Raw genomic sequence first — 22,147 nt, forward strand, 5'->3', positions numbered from 1 at the left:
ATTGTTTCTATTAATTTTTAATTCATAATCTTATAAACATGGAATAATATATATATAACTCCAGATATTCTAAGTATCTTTTAAGTGATAACAGTACTTATCCAGTTAAACTTATGAATAGTATAAACATTAAATTTACACTTTCTTATTAAAAAATTCGAAAAGAATGCAAAGTGACTATCGATGAATATTATTCTTTATAATATAATGCAACATAATATGAGTAAATATATGTACATTATACGTAAAGTGTTTTATTTATTGAATAAGATAATATTTTAGACGGAAACTATACTCTTATATCATAATTCATTGGCCTGAAATTACAAACATATGGCTAATATGTTATTGTTAATTTTTTTAGGTTTCTCCATTTATTTGCCCTCATAAATGCATTATTTAAACTCTAAAGTTTTATACTTAATACACATACATACATACACACACACACACAGAAACATTTTATGGCTCATTAGAGTAAATTGTATCAATGTAGCAGCTGCTTTCAGGGCACATCTGTTACAAATCTGTTTTTAATGATTTTGGTTGCATTAATGTTTATCATCTGTATTGTTACACATATTGAATGTAGGTTTATTTCTTATTCTTTCTCTTCTTTTTTGTTTCTACTAAAGTTCAGATCATCCATTTTTATGTTTAATTTACCGTGTTTTCTTTTCTAATGCAGTTCTTTTTATTTTTATCTTTTTTTTCATCTTAGAACTTACTGTATAAACATACAAGCATATTATTATATACATATGTACAAATAGAGACGTTGTTTTCTTGTTTTTCTTTTAAAGAATTTTCATGGAATATCAAATTATCTATATATTAGATAATTTCTTATGTTTACTTCGTGGTAGATAATTGTCGGTTAAATAAAAGGATAATATTTTTTTGTTTTGTTTTTGTTTTAATACGTGAAATATTTGAGATTGAGATTTGGACTCTCTTCAAATAAGCATAATTTTACACATATTAACATTAGTATGTTCTATTGTTCAGTAAAATAGTTTGAGAACAATGAAGAATGAGTATGAATAATGAATGAATTGTGGGTTAATTTTAACTAGCAATCCATGTATTGTTATTCTGATGTCATATATATATATAATATCGATCACTTGGTAACCGCGCGCTCTTTATTTTAAATAAAAAAAATTGATCATTTCTTTTCCTGGTTTAATATTCATTTCTTACTCTGTACACGCACACACACACAATCATCATTTCTTTGTTAACACTTATACGAATATTCATTATGAGATATCATATAGTTTCCGTGTTATTTTTAAAATTTCGTTTTCTTTTTTTGTTTGAAAAGTGAATGAAAAGCCGATTGTCAATAAAACTAGTAACACTCTCTCCTAAGTAAAAAAAATGTTAGACACAAATCTACAAAAATTTCAGACCACCATTATAGGAATTACAATTATTAGACAATATGCAAATAAAGACATTTTATATTTTTTAAATTTTTTTTGCACTATATAATTTGCCATTCACTAAACAGTAAATCAGCATATATATATACATATATTGTAGACAAAGTTTTTCATCTATATTTATCCAATCAGAATGAAATGAGAAAAAAAAACACATGTAAACGTGACATTTATCTAATTAGAGATAGTTAAAGTGGTGTTTATTCTTAAAGAAATGAGTCCTTTTTTTTATTCACATTTAATTATTTTTAGCCATAGAATAATAAGTTGTTTGTGAGACCAGCATATTTGGGTTAGATTATTGAAATGAGTATAGTTCTAGAACTTATTTGGAGTATGTCATTTTCGTACAAACAAGTATTTCGATTTATTTATTAAATAAGTCATTGTATAGTGAACTTTTTTACAAAGTAAAATATCATTTTATAAAATTATTTTTATTTGAATTAACGAATTAAAGATTGTTTACTATAGTGTTTATCAACAGTTATATGCAATCAAGTTTTTATAAGATATTTGATCCAACTTTCGTGAACTCTTGCAGATATTTTTTAACATGGTTTTAAATACATAGAATACACTTTAGACTATATTGATAAAACATTTCAGTAACTAACACTTGATAGTTTTTTACATTTTAAACTTTCAAAACAGAGAATGATCTAAGAGAGAGGAGAGTAGAAAAATCTAAGACTACCAGAAGATTCAGTCAGACTGCATAATGAGAATATGTTTACAAATGAGAATTTTGCGGATAAAATCTATATTTATCTTGACACGGCTGTCACTGATCTAAAATGTCTTAGACATAACGTGAACGGTGCCGAGGTTTTTTGTTATTACTTCATTTGAACGATATATATATATATATATATATAACAGTAATGTTAATCTACTTTTGCGTAATAATAAGGCAAATATATTTTCTCTGTGATAACAATATTAGTTTTTTTCTTTGATGTCAGGTAAGTAACTGATAAGAATATGAAAGCAATTCATTTATTTTTTAGTTATCCACATTTTACACTACAAACCTAAATTAAGATATAGAATGAAGTTATGCTTCTTGTTTAAATAAAGTGGGTAATTCATATTTACATTTGTATTTATTAAATGATGCACACCAATTTTTTACTCATTTCTATTTGTCAACTTATAAATAAAACTATTAAATTAATCTGAATTTATTCATTTCTTAAAATGTATTATTTGATTACTGATATACATTAACGTATGCTATGTACTACTGAATACATTTCATAATTTCGCAGATCGAATGCAATCTGATGAAAGTCTATTATTGTTATTATTACTAAATATCAAACTTATAAAATGCCTAAAGCAAACTAATTATATGAGAGTCCAGGCAAAATGAAGGATATACAGTTTGACAACAGATAAAATTTGCTTTCTTTGTTTTAAAAAAAACCCGGGATAATTAATATTTAAAATATTTAAATAATTTTTAAAAATATAATTTATTTTATTTCACTTAGAAACAATAATATTAATTTTTTCATTCCCTTATTACTGAATTATACAATATAGAACTTGTAATTGGATACTGGTTTCTTAGAAAAAGTAAATAATTTAAATTCCAACTAATTTTGTTTGGTTTATTCTATTCAACATTTTAAGTTGTTCCATCTTTTATTCTTCAAGAAGAAAAATCTTTGAGATGATGTAGAAGATTTGTAGCTCAGGTGGATCTGGAGTTTATGCTGATGATGTCGTTCAGAAGGACGATGAAAGCTCCACGATTAAACTATCCAGCTCAGAGAACAAAACTCCATCGAGAAAAATCTTTCCTTTTTCATATGCGTCATAATAAAAGCGGAAGGGGGAAAATATTTTTTTCTGGCATTCTATAATGCATTTGTTACATAATACATTTATGTTTTTCACTCTCTGTAGGGAGCTTTTGCACACACATACACACACAAATTGTGTTGTGTTTAGGTTGAAAATTTGTTACAATCACTATAGATTTTAATAAGAAAAAAAAGGCAACAAGTAAATAAAATTAGTGGAATATAATTTTAATTACATTTTCACAGTACTACTTATAATATCTGTATGGTATTTTAGTGAGAAATTACATTTTGGTTTTTTTGTTTATTCTTTTAAACAGTTTTCTTACTTTTATAACATTTTTGTCATTGATGTTTATTTAAATTTGTAATCGGGAATTAGAAATCTGTTATAATACATGTATGTTGAAAAGTTAATTTCCATTTTACATGGTTTAACGTAATTATTATTATTATTTAAAATGGTCATAGTAGAATCTAAGAATCGTTGATTAGTTTTAAAGATATACTACTGAACCAGATGAGTTATAGTTAGTAGTAAGTTTAGTAGTCTCTTAAGTTATTTGTGAAGCTTTAATAATCTGTTAATGCAACATATCCCATTTGAAATTTAAACTAATATTAGCAGTGAATGCTTCATTCATCATTAAAGATATGAGACATCCAAACTCATACATTTAAGCTTCAAAACTTCACAATCCAAAAGTAAATCATGATTATTGTGGGTTTAAAATTTTTCCAGACACCAAGTTCTACAATTATAAATCCAAATTAATAATCTATATAATTGGCCAGATTTAAGGCAGAGTACATCATTTAAAATTGTAATATGTGAATCAAGAATTGTATGTATATATGCCAACAACAGACTGATCAATTGCAGTCCTAAACCTCAATGGGAATATACAAGCCAAACGATACCAAAAATTGTTGTTTGTCATATAAAATCAAATCGTTAATGTTGGGGCTGACTAATATGACTTGTTCACTTATAAACTAATCCACGTTAACAGTTCGTATTGGTCATCCCAACATTAACGATTTGATTTTATATGACAAACAACAATTTTTGGTATTGTTTGGCTTGTATATTCCCATTGAGGTTTAGGACTGCAATTGATCAGTCTGTTGTTGGCATATATACATACAATTCTTGATTCACATATTACAATTTTAAATGATGTACTCTGCCTTAAATCTGGCCAATTTTATAGATTATCAATTAGGATTTATAAGTGTAGAACCTGATGAGAAATTTATTGGAAAAAATATTCTTCATTCATATAATTGTTTTAATATAATGGGGAATTTTCAGCGAATTTTCAGACATGGTAGAATAATGTAAATAGTGGATGATTGTTCAAGGTCTTAGTTTGATGTTCAATTACAGCATATGTAGAAGATTATAAATAAGAATGGCGAAGAGTTTATAGCAATTTAATTAACCTGATTGACGAGCAAAGGTCTATATTATACTAAATGGACAAATGTTTAACAAATTATCGAATAACTGTATTCTTTGTATTTATATATCAAAAACGGATTAGTTTTCCCAACATATAACAGTAGTTTATCAGTATATACAGGTAAATGAAATTAAAATCTGAGTTTTCAACCATGATAATCTATGTAGTGGATTATATATATATGGTTGTACTCAATAGCCTTAAAAACTGTAGACAATATGCGCGAACTTTCTCTTCATACACTTTGAAAATGAATTCTATATAAATAATTTTGATTATTCCCGCTAAACGGGACATTTTTAAGACAAATATTTAAGATGAAAAATTCAACATACATTGACTATGAACAAAATCCTTTTTAATTGGTGTGGAGATTGTTAAGTTTCTGACTGAAATCGTTAATCATTTGAAGCTAGGCCACCATAGAAAACCTGGAAGCACTGGACGGCCGTTTCATCCTAGTATGGGACTCCTCAGCAGTGCGCATCCACGATCCCGCACCCCGCGAGATTCGAACCCAGGACCTGTCAGTCTCGCACCAGGCGCTTAAACAACTAGACCACTGAGCCGGCATCCAACGGTGTTAAAGTCTAACTTCAACCAACCCACGAAATTGAGCGACACATCCACCATTGTCTTCAGAGAGTTACTATCTCACAATAGGCCCTAGGTCCGAATCTAGCGAAGCGGGATCGTGGATGTGCACTGCTGAGGGGTCTTATACTAGGACGAAACGGCTGTCCAGTGCTTTAAGGTTTCTCATGGTGATCTAGCTTCAATTGACTCATGATTTCAATCAAAATCCTTTTTGTTTGATTGAATAATTTCATTTTAAATATTTCAGTGAATATATTTTTATGTATGATTCAATCCGGATGAAGAGTTATTTACTAGAACTCGATAAATATGCTGTTATATAAAACGTTAATTACAATGACTTGTAAAATTAACGGATATAAAGGGAAATAAATTTATATTTATCATGCTGTGATTCATAGAACATGAAAAACAAACAAATAAACAAGGAAGTTAATAACCAAAACCGAGAACAAAAAATAACTAGAAGAAAAGAAAAAAAATTTAATCAGCTATTTCATGAGTTGAATAGAAAAGGAACACGCATTCTTATCAGTGATGTTTGTGTTAATTAAATTTTAAACACCATATTCCATGATAAACTTGCTATTATGCCTAATCTTGTTATTTACTAAATGTCAATTCGGTAGATTTAATTGATAAATTATTCAAGGGAGATTATTTTAGTTAACTTAACACTGGTTAACTGAATTGAAAGTTAACACTTTCGTTTAGAAGTTCCAATTAATAGCAATCATCTTATTACGTTCAACAGTACCTGATAATAACGATTATTTTGGAGCTATTCAACTTAGAAATTCCTGCTATGTTTTTTTAAATTTTACCTTTAGGGTAAAAACAAAAGAGTCGTTTATCTAGATTTTTGTTTAGGTAATGTTTTACATGCTGATTAATATAGGAAAATTGTGAGTCTATAGTTTAGACTCGTTAGTATAGAATTTTTCAATTAGAAGTAGGCAAGTAGATATCATGCTCATTGTCTACACTAACGTTTTAAACCTATCAACAACAATTCATGTGATTGAATTTTGTGCAGCGAACGGTAATTAAAGAAAGCACTAGTACTGTTTTATATAATGTGCGAGATCACCTATTTATAAACAGCTTAAAACATGGATACTTGGCTTATTAACAATAAATTTTGATTTATAGCATTTGGATTTGATTTACTCGGCTCAGTGACAACATTCGAACAAATATACGTGGAATTTGACTGATTAAAAGTATGAACTAACAACTTATTGACAAACGTTCAGATACATACCATCTGATGTTGTTTATCAGAAGTTACCTCAGCTTCTTTTTGGCATGTACTGTACAGAAGATATTAATCTAAGTACTAATTAACTGTAAACCTTAGCATGTTGTTAGATTTTAAGTTCTATTGACTTAGTATTCCTTAACTGTTTGCTAGTTACAATAAAATCAAATCACTTATATGTAGTTCGCAAAGCTGCGTCATTTAATTTGACATCGAAGCCGAAGGTAATGTTTTATGTTTATAAGGTCTTCGGATAAAGGTCTTTTAATAAATTAGTTCTTATTTCGTATTCATCGAAGACCACTAACTGGCTAGTGTATTTATAATCTGTCCTCATTATAATCCGGTTAAATAGTTTAATGAAAATTTAGTTAAGCATATGAGATTATTTTAATATAGAATATGTTGCTTTAAAGCTTTACTGTCAGTATATAATAATCATTTAACCTGAAGTAACTTCCTAATGGTATAAGGTGTTCTATTTACTTGTGGTGTAAAAAGGAAGTAAATGAAAACATTCATTAAGTTGTTTCCTGAAGTTAAACAGAATGTACTCACCAATGTGAACGAAAATTTAAATATTAACATAAGAAATAGTAAATAGAAAGAGCTAATGAGGCTCATATGTGTAGTAGATAGTTGTTGTTTGTTAGATCTATTTACGTACACGTTTTATAAACACTAAACATAAAAACACTATGTTAAACTACTGATTTTTATTGACTGTAATAATTTGCATTTTCTTAGAGATTTGCAGGACAACAAGTTGGTATGTCTCCCGGGTTCTTTGTTTTCTGGTTTGAATGAATTACGTTTCATGTAAGCGAACTAAATTTTATCATTATTTATCCACTTTTGAGGTTGTTACAAACTTAATCGATACTTGTATTATAGTTAACTAGTTGCTTAATAATTGGTTTTATTAAAGAATGTTTAGTTTTGAAATTGAGAGCTTATGGAAATCGTTCAACTTGAAATTAGATTTCATCATAGTCTAATTTTAGCTGGATAAATGTTGAAAACCTCAGAATACATTGGAATAGTTTCCGGTAATATAGATAAGTTGTTGAATTTAGAAGTATTGACCACTGGACTCTTGATGATTTCCTCTTAACCAAGTGATTTAAATTTCCAACGCCAGTTTGAGCTGTTGTCTTTGATCCAAGATAACAGGTATGTCTCGGTGACAAATGCCAACGAGCATGAAACCCAGATCAAGTAGACCTCCTAATCGACGAACTTCAACCGCCTAACATCTCAACATATTACACACAGTGAGCTATTTGAACTAGTGGCCACATCTTGGTTTAATCGATATAATCCAACCAGTACTTAGGATATGAAAAACATGTAATTTATCAACAGCTGATGATCACACATTGTAAGTACTTGACCATTCACTGAATAGTATTCATTCACTTATTAAACGGTATGAAATAGCATGTAACTGTAAAAAGCCACATTACTCTAATAGGGCTCATTTATAAATGATGTAGTACAAAACATGGCTGTTTATATCACATTTAGTTTTTCAAAAAACTAACTCCTTTGTAATCCCAAATATTACGGTTACAGATAGTCACATTCTTATTCAGGAATTATTTCAGATAAATTTGCTAAAACACTCATTATCACCCTAAGATTTTTTTATGTAAGTGTATGTTTATTTGTATTTACACCTATGAATTTATCTCTAACCAATTTCTTGTGATTTCTTTTAAATAGCCTTCTAGCAAGAAACAATCTGATATGGCTACCTGGATCGTTAATTTCCGATCTGAAATTACTTCGGTACATGTAAGTTAATCATGAATAATTAGTTTCTATCTTATTTGAACAATCCGCCAATGATTTACAACACTGAGATTTTTAGTCAAATTTGAAACTACAGTGTAATTATCAAAATGTAAGAGTTATTTTTCTGAAACTCAGTTCGTTATTACTGAACAGTAACGAAATATGTCAATTTATGTTTGTCTAATCATACACTACTATCTGAAGGACTTTGAGAACCAATCAGTCTTTTGACAGTTGTGTTATTTTTACACTAATATGCTACAGGATTACTGAAGGTTCGACTATTTTACGGATATTTACTAATATCGTATGATTTATTTGACTAGAGAGCAACTGTCAAACTAGCTGAACAGAAACTGATAGATTAGTATTTTGCAACAGAAATTCGAAGCTGATAAAGACATTATTAACTACTTCATTAAAAACTACAAGTACAGAATCAAATAATCGATTAGTTCTGTGGACATTAATTTCTTTATAAGAATACAGAGAATATTCTCTACTAAGTTGTATTAAACGCTCAATGTGCTTTCATTAAAATTATTGGATTTACAAGCTTTCAGTCTTACAGGCTATAACCCCTGTTTATCATGAAAAGTGTTTACAATGAATGACCTCCTGTTATTGATTTATTAAATTTAACTTATAATAATTAAATTTATTTAATACTTATTTTTGTCAGTTATGCATGGTAAATAGCTTACAGATAATTTAAATTCATTAATTTATCCTTCCTGATCTAATGGCATTTACATTTGGATAAATAAAACAAAAAAAAAATCATATTTGACCGGTACATAGTAACTAATCCATTAACTCTTCACATGAAATGAAAACCTAAAACGATTTATATTAGGAATTGAAAATAATTAAGTTCATTGACAAAATGTTCATTTTCTAATTCCTTAAATAATGAGTTAAGTGCTTTTATAAGAAAATCCTGTATATCAGTATAGGATGGTGGGGATTATTAAGTTTTTGGTTGAAATCATGAACTGATTGATGTTAGACCACCATTGAAAATCTGGAAGCACTGAACGGCCGTTTTGTCCTACTGTGGGACTCATTAGAAGTGCGCACCCACGATCCCACTCGCGGGATTCAAACCTAGGGCTTTCGGTCTCGCGCGAACACTTAACCTCTAGACCACTGAGCCGGCATCCAATGGTGTTAATATCTAACCTCAAACAATCCGCGAATTTGCGCGGCCATCTTCCATTGTACTGAGGTAGATACCTGTCTCTACCCGACACATGGTTTTATAGTCAGTAATCTAAGAACTTAGGTTATGTGCTTATATGAGATATGACGATGGTTATATGGTTAAAATATCAGGTAAAACCACTTTTTATTTGATACTTTTATCAGAAAGGAGTATTCTTTGATTGTGTGAATAAGCCAGTGCTTATACTTCATAAAAAATCGACCATTCCTTCATTATACATGTAAGAAATATATGGGGCTTCAAATTAAATCTGGAGTTTTACGCAGTGAGGACTATTAGTTCTGATAAAACTGTTCTATAATGTAGAGTAACCATCAGTGGATGACATTATTCTTCGTTTTATTTAGAATTTATTAGTTGATATTCTACTTTTCAGGTAGTGATCTTCGAATTTAAGACCTTTAACGATTAAACAAAGTATGTAAAGGGGTCTCTTCAGTTGGGTAAATTTACAATACCCTAAGTTATTTGAACATATTTAGTACAAATCTAACCTTTTATAACATACGTTGTGCATTTAACTTACAATGATTTATCGTTACACTTAGTTTCATTGTCCTAATCCAGGTGGTCTTTAACACAAAGTTATTTTCAATATCTAGTTCTGTCATATTTAGTAGGCTGACAAGTAAGATTGTGTCAATAATGATTCAAAAGTTAGTGAAAAAACGTTCCATTAATGACCCTGTGTTCGGTATTTGAATATGTGTCCCAAGTAAAATACGGGATGAAAACTATGAGTTTCAAATGGTCAAATCCTCAGTCATTAGAATCTGTATTCTGCAACAAACTACATTTAAGATCTATGTCACATAATTATCTAGATATTCAGTTACTTGAAAATCGGCATAACAAAAATGGTCCAATAGTGGGGAAAATGGTAATCTTTTATGTTGAGGGGTTAGTCTGTTAGCTTTTTATTAAATGTGACCACATATTATTTCACGTGTACTTTCAATTATTTGTTCAAAAACGTTTTTTATCCGCTGCCTAAAAATATATACGCAAATATGACTTTATTGTTATTATGGTTCATGTCTGTTTAGTGATTTAAAAGAAAATCCATTACAATGTGATTGTCATATCCAACCATTTTTAAACGAGTTTATTGTGACAAATCGTTTGGCAATATTACAGAAATCTGGTGCAGTTTGTTCTTCAATGAGTACAGATCCAAGTTTACATGGATATCCACTAAGTGAAAATGTCTATCAAACACTTCGATGTCCTCGTAAGTGATTTCCGTATAAGGTTATATTGGTTTTGTAACTTATTTACACAAGAAATTTTAGATTTGTGTTGTTGTAAACGAAATCAACTATTCACCTAATCAGTTATGCTTAATGTTGGTTGAATGAACAGTTATTCTACGCTGTACTAGACTAATATTGTTACTATTACTATTCACTGAAAGTAAGTCATGGAGATTGAAAATTATTACCAATATGCGGGTTCTGAAGGGTGCTTATGGTTAGTACGGAGATAATACTGGAAGTATGGAATATTTCCGACTATCGATACTAGTTCTTTTGGGTTAGTGGGTAACCAAGCTAATTACAAGATTTAGTGACCCGAGGTCTAAATTCATGTTGGTCGTTTGCTGCTTGTTATCAAAATATACTTGTTGCCAATCCTCCTCCTCAACTTAGATCGCGTTAATGAGTAATGGAATTAAATAAGTCAAATACGAGAATGGATTCTTGTATACGTATATTTCGTGTAATCATTGATCGGATAGCGAAAGAAAACAAAATGACGCACAATGAAGAAGGCAAGTGAGCCAACTCGATTTAACCGAGCGTGAACCGATATTTTTAATGAAACAAAAATAAGTTACAAACCCAATGAGTAAGGTATGTAATTAGCACACGATCATATAAAAAACAATCAGGATTAACAAGCGAATGAGTGATAAGGTAAAAATATGGCTTAAGAAGAATGAATAGATTGATGTGTCCAGAGGCTAGAATAACCTATGTGGGCTTGATATGGTACCAACCCCTACAAAATCCATTAACAAAGTGACCTTAGTTTTGCCCTATATACTGATAACTTTAGATGAATTCCATTGGAGTTAAATAATAGCATCAATTTTGACTTCATTACACAGTCTGCACAACTAAATTTATCAGGACCAAACAGAGCAAAAGTAAATGTAGTACAATTGATTGTTATTTACACATAAAGCAGCTAAGGACAAAAGTCACTTACAAAAGTGTAATGGATTTACCATTGAGTTATTTTTGTATGAGTTAAACTATTTTATTTACGGTCTAAGAATCTATGGTTCGATTCCTACCACATATTTCTTTACATTTTCGATCAGTGATACAAAAATAGCTTAAGGAGAAAGTAATTATTCACAATATTAGAAAGATGGAACTTTAATTTTGTGATAATGTCACCGTTGTTGATGAGGTGTTCATATTCTTTCAAAATTATAAATCACTTTAATTACCAATACATAAAATCTAATGATGTATCACATTAATTTATTAGGTAAAACAAAGCCGTTGACTGATATTTTCAAAGTTTAATTCCAGCGACAGTTGCCTAACAGAAAGCTGAAGAGATCTTAAGATATCAACTACAAACTAGCACTCTCTTTTCTTTTACATTCAATGTTTATATATCATTATCCCCTTCCCTCAACTCGATGCATTCTATTTACTTGTTTCTATTCAGTTCAAAATGTTCTACATTATGGCCACATACTTGAAAAATATATCTTTTTCACCTTAGAAAAATTATGTTTATCATAATATTTATGTTATTTTTTGAAAACCCTATCAAATAACTTCATATGATACACAAACAAACTTATATAGTTCCCTAAAAGAATTCAGGATTTTAACTTATGAAAACTGAATAATAAAATGAAAATATACACTCCTAGCAATTATCTGACAAGTTATTCACAGATAAACATAAACAAAAAATTCAAAGTATTTACTTGTTGTATACGTAGATAATAAAACAGGAGTCACTTAACATGTAAATAAATTCATAATTAGCATATAAAACTGAAATTTGAAGGTGATGCATATAACAAACAGAATGTGACTGAGTTATCTATAGAATAATAAAGTTAAATTGAATTAAAGATGGTAACCATTGTAAAGCCAATCATAGCCGATTTCCGATTTGATTTAGATTGGCAACATTGAGGCGCGTTGTATAAATAGATGATATTATCAAATGATAAGTATAACAAACTTCAGTAACGTATTCATCAAATATATTTCACTACTTTTGTTTATTTTATCTGATTATTTTCGAAAACGATTATGTTAAAAAAAACGTAAACTATATAAAGTAATCAGTTCGTTTTCTAGTTTACTGAAACCAGTAGGTCCTGGGTTCGAATCTCACAGGTGGCGAGGTCGTGGATGCGCACTGCTGAGGAGACCCACAATAGGACGAAATGGCCGTCCAGTGCTTCCAGGTTTTCCATGGTCGTGTAGCTTCAACTGACTCATGATCTTAACCATTGAAATTACTACAATCTCCACGAAACCCATCTGAGATAAACAAGAGTCAACATATTGCGTAACCGTTTTGGATATTACACCGACTGTATTTTGTAATTAAAAATATCTCTTACTCAAAAGGCTAATACATAGAAATATACAAACTGTAGCCACTAGTATCGATAGAGTTGAAATTTCCAAACCATCAGCTATTAGCAAATATATGGAATTCTGAGTGCATTTTTAGAATAAAATTAAGTGGATTTGGTGATTCATGGGCAGTTTTTATCATGTCATTTGGCCATTGAGTAACAATAAAGTGAGGGATCATCATTAATCTTTAGTAAGATCTTTTTGTTGAATAAAGTCAATATGTAACTTGTATGTTCGTTTTTGAAAAGTTTTATCCAAAGTTATGTTTTCAATATTTTTTATTAGTTGATTCAGAAATGGTACAAAAACCTCCACAACAGTGTATATCGTTAATTAGATCTTCATGTGATGGAATTTGTGATTGTTCAATTGAAGGTATTGCCAATTGCCAAAGCCGTGGATTAAAATCGATACCAAATGATTTACCAAAAGATATCATGGAATTGTAAGCGAATTTTATTATTGTTCAGCTTTCAAAAATATGAAAATATATTTGTGAAAGTGGGACCGTATTTGTTATCATTATATTTATCCCCATTTACTGAACACGTTCATTAATACAAATGTTTATCTATCAGTTAAGGGGTTCACCTAATAAGAACTATGTAGCTAGTGAAGTGTTCAAGATCCAAAAACTAGGAATATGTGTCTAGTTATTTTTAGGGACTTTGAATCAGTACACACTCCTCATGAGTCCGAATTCAGATTCTACTGGTCTAACAGCTTGATTGATACATGTTAGATGGATGAATACAATCGTTTAAGTGTTAGAACCCGAGTAATCAGTGTCTCAACCCCATTGTTTTCATTAGTGTTCAGTTATATGAAATTGCAATCTAACTCTGCTTACAGATTCACATTATTCAATGGTTATTCAGTTGCTTACACTTCCGAACGGAAATCATATCTAAGTAGTACGAAGTTCCTCCTGAACCATTACAGTACTCAACATCGCGTTAACGTTCACATGAATATATATATATAGGAATGAAATCACACTTCGGTCAAATACTCCAATTCTTTTGAATGAAATATTTCTCAGACAACTGTTAATTTCTTGACATTATTCGTTAAGAAATGATGAATAGGCTTACAAATAACAATGAGTATAGTAATTAAGAAATGATTTTATTCTTATAAAGAGCGTATTTATTAAACTGGACGTTTAGTTTGTAGGTATACATTTCTCTGAAAAGTTATTTAGTATTTAAAATCTTTTATGTGATTTGGTAGTGAAAACAACAACAAAAAATTATTCACATTCACATGGTGTTGTTTTAATTGTGTATCTTCCGATTGTTATTTAGGACTGCAATTGATCAGTCTCATGTTGGCATATGTTCATCCTGTACCGATTGTCTCGATATAGCCTTAATTCACAAGCATTTTAAGCAGCTGACGAGTCCTAAATAGGACGAAACGCAAGTCCTAGATTCCATTGCTAGCCACTATCCATCTTCGCTTAAAAAAATCCACAGTACGCAACTAACAAGTGATCTGTTGATTGAAAAAGCAGAAAAAAACATTTATTAAAAAGGCAGATGTACTCTTCATACGTATTTTAAAATAAAGTTTATTGTAACTAAGTCAAAATTCAAAACAAACGAATAAAACAGTAAATTTTTGTTTAATCTAATTTCCAAATTTATATTTGACTTGTAAAAAGGGGCAGTTTTTTTAATAATTTGTATTACATTAGAGTTATTTATGTAGTTACTTTATATACTAGTGAGTATTGGTTTCCTTCTAGCACTCAAACATAGTTTATATATAATAATGAAATATTGAATGAATTGTGAGTTGTTGCTAATAAATTGAAAACTCTACTGTTTAAGTCATGAATGGATTCAATAAACCATAATAACTCATTGACTACAATTGAATCGCATTAAGATTAATAATCTAAACAAATAGTGTTTGACACTAACACCAATGGATGCCGGCTCAGTGGTCCAGTAGGTTAAGCGTTCACGCGCGAGACCGAAGGGGCTGGGTTCGAATTCCGCTCTCGGGATCGTGGATGCGCACTGCTGAGGAGTCCCACAATAGGACGAAACGGCCGTCCAGTGCTTCCAGGTTTCCACCGGTGGCCTAATATCGATCAGTTCATGATCTCAACCAAAAAAATGGTAAGTAGTTTAGATAGTTTAAAAACCCATAAAAATTTAAACCTACTTGTTAGTAGTTCGTAAAGAAAAATATGTTTATCGAAAGATCAACAACTATCTTTATCAATGACCACCGGTCAATAGTAGTTTATTGTCTTGATGATGAAAATAACTTTATCTTTTTTTAGTAGTATGAATAGAAAACCATAATGCTTACATGAAAGTATTACTATATTCATTATGTTTTGTCTTAATCATATTCATTTGTTTATTTTCAATCAAAACTGATTACTAAAGGTTAATGTTTTTAGTTGCTATGCTTAAGAACAGTTGAATTAAGATTAAAAAAAACAGTGAATATTTATAAATGATTATTTTTTCCCTGTTTGTGAATATTTAAAATTAAAATTAACTGTTAAATGATTCAAAGTCATGCTAATTCAAAAGGTCTATATTTGACAAGCAAAATTTATGAATTCTATGCATATCCATCTTTAATTTTAGAAATCTGGATCATAATGAACTAACTTCTTTACCATTGGATGCATTTATCAATTATAAAAACCTGAGAAAAATGTAAGTTTAATAACATATACATATAATCAAATTACTTGGAAACATAAATCATTACTGTAATGTACTTCTATATGCCTAGGAAAAGTTTATGTTTATTCTGAAGGTATGTATATATATATATTCATTGGATAATATGCAGAAATATAGTGTAGTAAAAAGCTGTACCTGTACTATTGTTACTAATTATAAACCAACTTTAGAATTTACGCACTCAAGTGGACTACTGACCAAATTTGTAGAGAGCATTTTGTATCACTGAAATTTATTTTCATTTGCTTAAATGAATTATTATGAACGTGATCATTTAAGTCATTGGCTATAGATTTCTATGCTACTATTTATTATTCATTCTGTTGATATGTTTTGTAAAACTTTAACCCAATGTACATAAGAATAGAATTTTAGACCAGTTGGTGATGATACTTACTTACTTCTGTTACCTTTCGTGGAGAAGCATGGGCTGCCCACCAGAATTCTCCAATCCTTTCCAGTTGTTATTCATTCTTTTCATATTTGCTTCCAATTCCCGTCGCAGTTTATTCTTTGGCTTTCGTTTTTCCCATGTCCCTTCAGGATTTCAAGTTAGCGCTTGCCATGTGATACAGTTTGATTCCATCGTCTTTTCTTACTTTCCTCTTCAGATGGAAGCTGGTTTATCCTCTTCCATAGTAGACTGTTGCTGATGGTATCTGGCCAACACACATTGAGTATCTTGTGTAGACAACTGTTTATAAACAATTACACCTTCTTGATGATGATTGTAGTAGTTCTTCAAGTTTCGGCTGCATACAGTAGAACTGTTTTGACGTTTGTATTGGAGATTCTGACTTTGATATTGGTTGACAGTTGTTCTGAGTTCCATATGTTCTTCAATTGTAGGAATGAGACCGTTGCCTTACTAACCTTCGCCTTTACGTCTGCATCCGATACTCCTTGTTCATCGATGATGCATCTGTGATGATACATTTTCTAATAATTAATTACAATAAAGCAACGTTCTCTCGTAAATCATTCGAAACATCAATGATCTTCATACATAATTGACCTCTGATGAATAAAGTCACTTGATGTTGTTTTACTTGTATTTTCTTATTGTTATTTAGGACTGCAATTGATCAGTCTCTTATTGGCATATGTGCATCCTGTACGGATTGCCTCGATATAGCCTTAAGTCACAAGCTTTTTAAACAAAGATGGATAGTGGCTAGCAGTGAAATGCAGGAAGCGCCTTTCGTCCTATTTGAGATCCGTCAGCTGGATGTACCTGCATCGCAGAGTTGATATTCACTCTGATACTAAGCTTATTACCGTTTGCTTGAAACGCCATCTCGTTATCCACTTTGCAGGTGGCTATCAGGACTCAGTAGCTAAGTGGAGAACGCGATATCGTTGAATTTTCTATTCAATTTATTATTGATTTTATGGGTATTTGTTTATGACGATATTGCTTTTTTGAATCTTCACCTAATTTAAAATTATTTTAAACATTTGAAACTAGTAAACTATTCAATGTTTCATTAGATAGTTGGGTATTTCTTTTTTATTATTTGTTTCCCTAAAAAATTGTTTAAAAATTATATTGTTCTTTTTCGATTAGTACAGTTAGAACAGTTTTATTTACTAGTTAAATAACCTTGATATTTATTATCAGTTATAATTCATTTTTTAGATATATATTTATTGTAGTAACTAAATAATTGAATTCACGAGTCAATTGAAGCGTTCATGCGCAAGACTGATAGGTCCTAGGTTCGAATCACGCGAGGCGGTTTCGTGGATGCGCACTGCTGAAGATTTCCATACTAGGATGAATTGGCCATCTAGTACTTCCAAGTTTTCCATGGTGATCTAGTTTTAACCGGCTCATGAATTAAAATATTAAATAAATAATATTGTTTATTCTCTATAAAAATATTAACAATGTTTATGTGTACTTCAATCAGTTTCATTGCCTAAACACTTCATGTTGTAAATTATTCATTTAAAAAAGTAGACTAGTTCATTTTCTAGCATTCTTAGAAATCGTTTTCAACGTAGATATTTTAAAATTAAATTAAGGTTTATCTCATGCATACAAACTAGATACAGTCAGTATTTTAATCTTTTGCTATATTATAGTGTTTTAGATAACAATCGGATATCATATATTCACCCACAAGCATTCAATAATCTTCGAGAACTTTCATCATTGTAAGTTATATTTAATGTTATAGATTTTTTGTCATAGAATTACCTACTATCCATTATTTATTTGAGGTTAACAATATAATTGACCATGAACTTGTAGCACGAACTAAAGTCAACCAAAGATTCGTTGAAAGTCTGTGAGAAGACATTGAATACGTTTTTTATTGAAAATTAAAACAAAATGAACATTCAGTAACATGTTGTCCTTGATTTAAGTCAATAACTTTCGAGTATCTAGACGTAAAGATAACTTTAAACCATTGAATCAGGATTCAGTGATTTTGACTTGGTTTTTATTTATATTTCATGGGACGAAAGTAGTTGACTAAAATCTTTTTCAGATACTAAACTTAGGGATGATGTCAAAACTTAGATACCCATATCTTGGATCAGTTTGTCGTGATATTGAGTAAGTGAATTAGAGATAAACATAATAATCACCTTTTTGAACTATCCCACCTTAAATTCATGAATGTTTTTTTAGACATTTGCCTTTTTAAAACATAAATCATTGTTATATGACTAAAATTTTAGAGCCAGGATAGAGCATTGGTTTCATTAAGCCCTCAGCACGGATACAGAAGGCTCGACCAGCTTTTGCCAACTTGCGTCATTTATGGCGTAGGCAAGATATCCGTCTATCAACCGAAAAACGTATTTACTGCGCAGCAGTTCGTTTCGTCCTACTTTATGGTAGTGAAACATGGCCGGTAAGAATAGAGGATATTCGTAGGTTGCTAGTATTTGATCATAAATGTCTTCGAAACATTGCTCGTATATCCTGGGACCATCGAGTAAGTAACGCAGTTGTTAGGAAACGGGTACTAGGTAAGGATGGCAAGTCAACTGTAGTAGTAAAACTCATCAGTTGAGATGGCTGGGACACGTGTTACGTATGCCCAACGACCGACTGCCTCGACGTGCGATGTTCACTGGTATAGGAGTAGGTTGGAAGAAAGCTGGGGGCGGCCAGACCAAAACATGGCACAAGTCCATGAAGTCACTGACAAGTGAACTGAGTCATGTTGGTAGGTGTAGACTATCTGGTTGGGGGCCGCGAGATGATAGCAACCGATGGTTAGAGACCCTGAATGACATGGCTCAAAATCGTTTGCAATGGCGCAGGTGCATCCACTCTCTGTGTTCTCCCAAATTCTAATCTTCTGAATTCTTCATGTCCCTTTCTTTTTTCTCCTTCCAAATTTATTTCACTGGATTATACTTTTTAAATAACATCTTCAAACCCTAACGTTTCCGATTACTGCTTATATTCTTACCACCTCTACCACTACGAGATTTGAATCGACCACTGCATCTCTGTGCTAGTGTGGTATGGCAACTCGAACTGATGTACGTACGTACGAAGTTCTACGTTGTTACTGACTGACTGACTCATTGAGTTGTAAACTATTGTTTGTTATCTTTAGATTAATTCCACTAAGTTTGTTTTTATCAGTAAATATTTATTCATGCAATGAAGAAAAAAAATGTTTTTCATTAATTTACTCAACAGGTTAATAAGTTAAGTTAGTGATTGAATAAATATTTGCAAGATTAAATCAACCAGAAATGAAGATAACAGACAATTAATTTAGCATATAAAGATACAAAACTGACGCCATTTAATGCAGTAATATTACATAATCAAGAAAATTTATGTAGCCAGAAAGAAAAAAAGCCTTCATTAAAAAACTGAACATCATTGAATATGAAACACATAGATACACCTTTATTACTAAGTATTATAGATATTTTCGTCTTTCAATAACTTATTTAGATAAAAGAAATTAGGTTTTACTTCAGAAAACCGACTAGAACTATGACGTTTAGAATTTGGAACGATGTTTATTTTTGTGTTTCCCTCTCACTTTAAAGTTAGTTGATGAAATATACTGCGTCTAGATGTTTTGATATCTGTTGGTTTAACTATTCATTTATTAAGTACATAAACTATTCAGGCGACTAGGTTATTTTTAATAAATAATAACGGTAAAAAAAGACATCTTGTTACTAATAGAGGTTGTGGTAAGATTGATTTACGTTGATGCAATTTATGAGATTTCTTAAAGTGATTTTTAATTATTTTTTCCTTCAATTTTAACAGGTACATGAGCTCAAATGAACTAGGCTCACTTCCATCAAGGTTATTTTCTCAACTCTCGAATTTGAAAATACTGTAAGTTGATTTAACAAATTACCTATTTATTAATTTATTGTTGAAAGTAGAAATGGAAACTGATTACTAGTACTCTTATCTTCGACCTAAATTATGGGAAATAACTAAATTAAGTTGTATTTGTTAAGTTTATCCACTTTGTACATTTTACTCAGTCAGAGATACACTTTAAAAAGTAACATTTTACTCATACAACTTGGCAAACGTTATTCACCTGCTTAAAGATTCCAAGATTCTACTTAAAAACTGGTCTTCTTTAACATTTGGTCACTTCACTTATACTGGACTTTTTAATAAATTTGATGGTTAGACGAATGACGAAAACATGTCAAAATACTAAAGATTCATTCAGCTTTAAGATTTGTCACCTATTTGTGATGCAGGTACAATTAACATTTTACTGTCAACAACCAGTTATACATTGAAGCTGTCTAATTTCGATTACAAGGTTAATAGAGTGATGGATTCTATTCGGTTACGATTACTGCAAAAACGTGATACGTAGGCTTAAGTACGGTCTGTTTCTTTGTTTTTTAACGTTTAGATATCTATAATGCGTATCAGAGTAAAAAGAAATCCATAAACTAACATGTTGTTTTTATAATGATCAGTAGTCCAGTCATGATCAATAAAGAGTCTGGGACAGTTGTGCAATAGCCCAAGTTCTTGTACAAATCACAACAATGAGATAAAGTCAAGTTGATACCAATCAGAAGAGTTAAACATTAGAGAATACGAGTTGAGAAGTGAATATGAGTGAATAGAATGACCAGTTATAATAATAACAACTTATAAAATGTAGCAACGAAAATATTTAAATAAACTCAGGCAAAATGTCATGAATATTTCAGCGATGGATTCAGAATGAATCGTCGGAAAAAATGAATAATGATTATAGTAAAGTGCTCTCTCTCTATATATACATGCGGTTGTACATTTTTAACAATATTATCTTCGATAAGATATTACTTAGCTGAACAACATACTTAATTTCTAATACCTAATAGTCTAATTAAAATACAGCTATGGCAGAAACAAATAATCATTAATACAACAAACTGAATATCTGAATACTGTCTTGATGGTAAGCACCAACATTATGAGTTCATTGACCTCACTTTTCCATCGCTACATATATTTTTAATATGTTCTTTAGACGTTTATCTTTTCTTTCACCTTCAACCGATTATTTACTCACAATTTTAGATATTTACATCGAAATAAAATCTCTTGCATACATCGAGGATCTTTTGCAGCTTTGGAGCACTTACAAATCTTGTATGTTGGTTCTGAAGTTTGATTTTGTAGAATTGTAATTAACTTGTTTACAAACCATTTTAAGAACACTTTTTAAGAGTAAAGAATAACTTGATTGAATTTAGAAATTCTAAAGTATTATTCATGTCAACATTTTACACGTTTGGTTGATCATCTGTTTCTGTTTGATTTAATCATATCAACCCAACGTTTTTTCCGTAGATAATATATATATCTCAAGCGTTACAATACGATGCTACTACTTATTTTTCGAGAACAACTTTTTTTAGATTTAGTATTTAGATAGAAAAAGATAATCTTTGGTTTCATTCCGAATGTTTGTTATATTCGTTATTTATTACGAAACAAAGCTTACATCTTCCATGCGTGCCTTATCCAGAGTGGTTGATAGTTACTTTCAGATTATAAATCTGTAGAATTAATTAGTACATCAGAAACAATGGCCAGTCAATAAACTCTTCAACAAAGAACCTACTGAGCTACTTATACTGAATAACGTAATTTTGAAGTCAGATTTTTAAATGTAAAGAGATTTCTTTGAATAAGTCTAAATGATACCAGAAATATGTTACGTATATTTTATGATTACTGGAA

General features: G+C 30.4%; 1 protein-coding gene across 1 annotated transcript in view; it reads left to right on the forward strand.

Annotated features, from left to right (window-relative positions):
* SLIT2 (Slit 2 protein) overlaps positions 1-22,147 on the forward strand; it is a gene marked incomplete at its 3' end in the record, with an annotated part of 120,294 nt that overhangs the window by 40,125 nt on the left and 58,022 nt on the right. Inside the window, exons 5-12 of the mRNA XM_051213556.1 lie at positions 7,331-7,402; positions 8,309-8,380; positions 10,652-10,836; positions 13,514-13,673; positions 15,841-15,912; positions 18,031-18,102; positions 20,204-20,275; positions 21,482-21,553. Coding sequence (XP_051069547.1) covers positions 7,331-7,402; positions 8,309-8,380; positions 10,652-10,836; positions 13,514-13,673; positions 15,841-15,912; positions 18,031-18,102; positions 20,204-20,275; positions 21,482-21,553 — 777 coding nt within the window. The remainder of the gene's footprint in view (positions 1-7,330; positions 7,403-8,308; positions 8,381-10,651; positions 10,837-13,513; positions 13,674-15,840; positions 15,913-18,030; positions 18,103-20,203; positions 20,276-21,481; positions 21,554-22,147) is intronic.

Source organism: Schistosoma haematobium, chromosome 3 (assembly GCF_000699445.3).
Source record: "Schistosoma haematobium chromosome 3, whole genome shotgun sequence".
Lineage (NCBI taxonomy): Eukaryota > Metazoa > Platyhelminthes > Trematoda > Strigeidida > Schistosomatidae > Schistosoma > Schistosoma haematobium.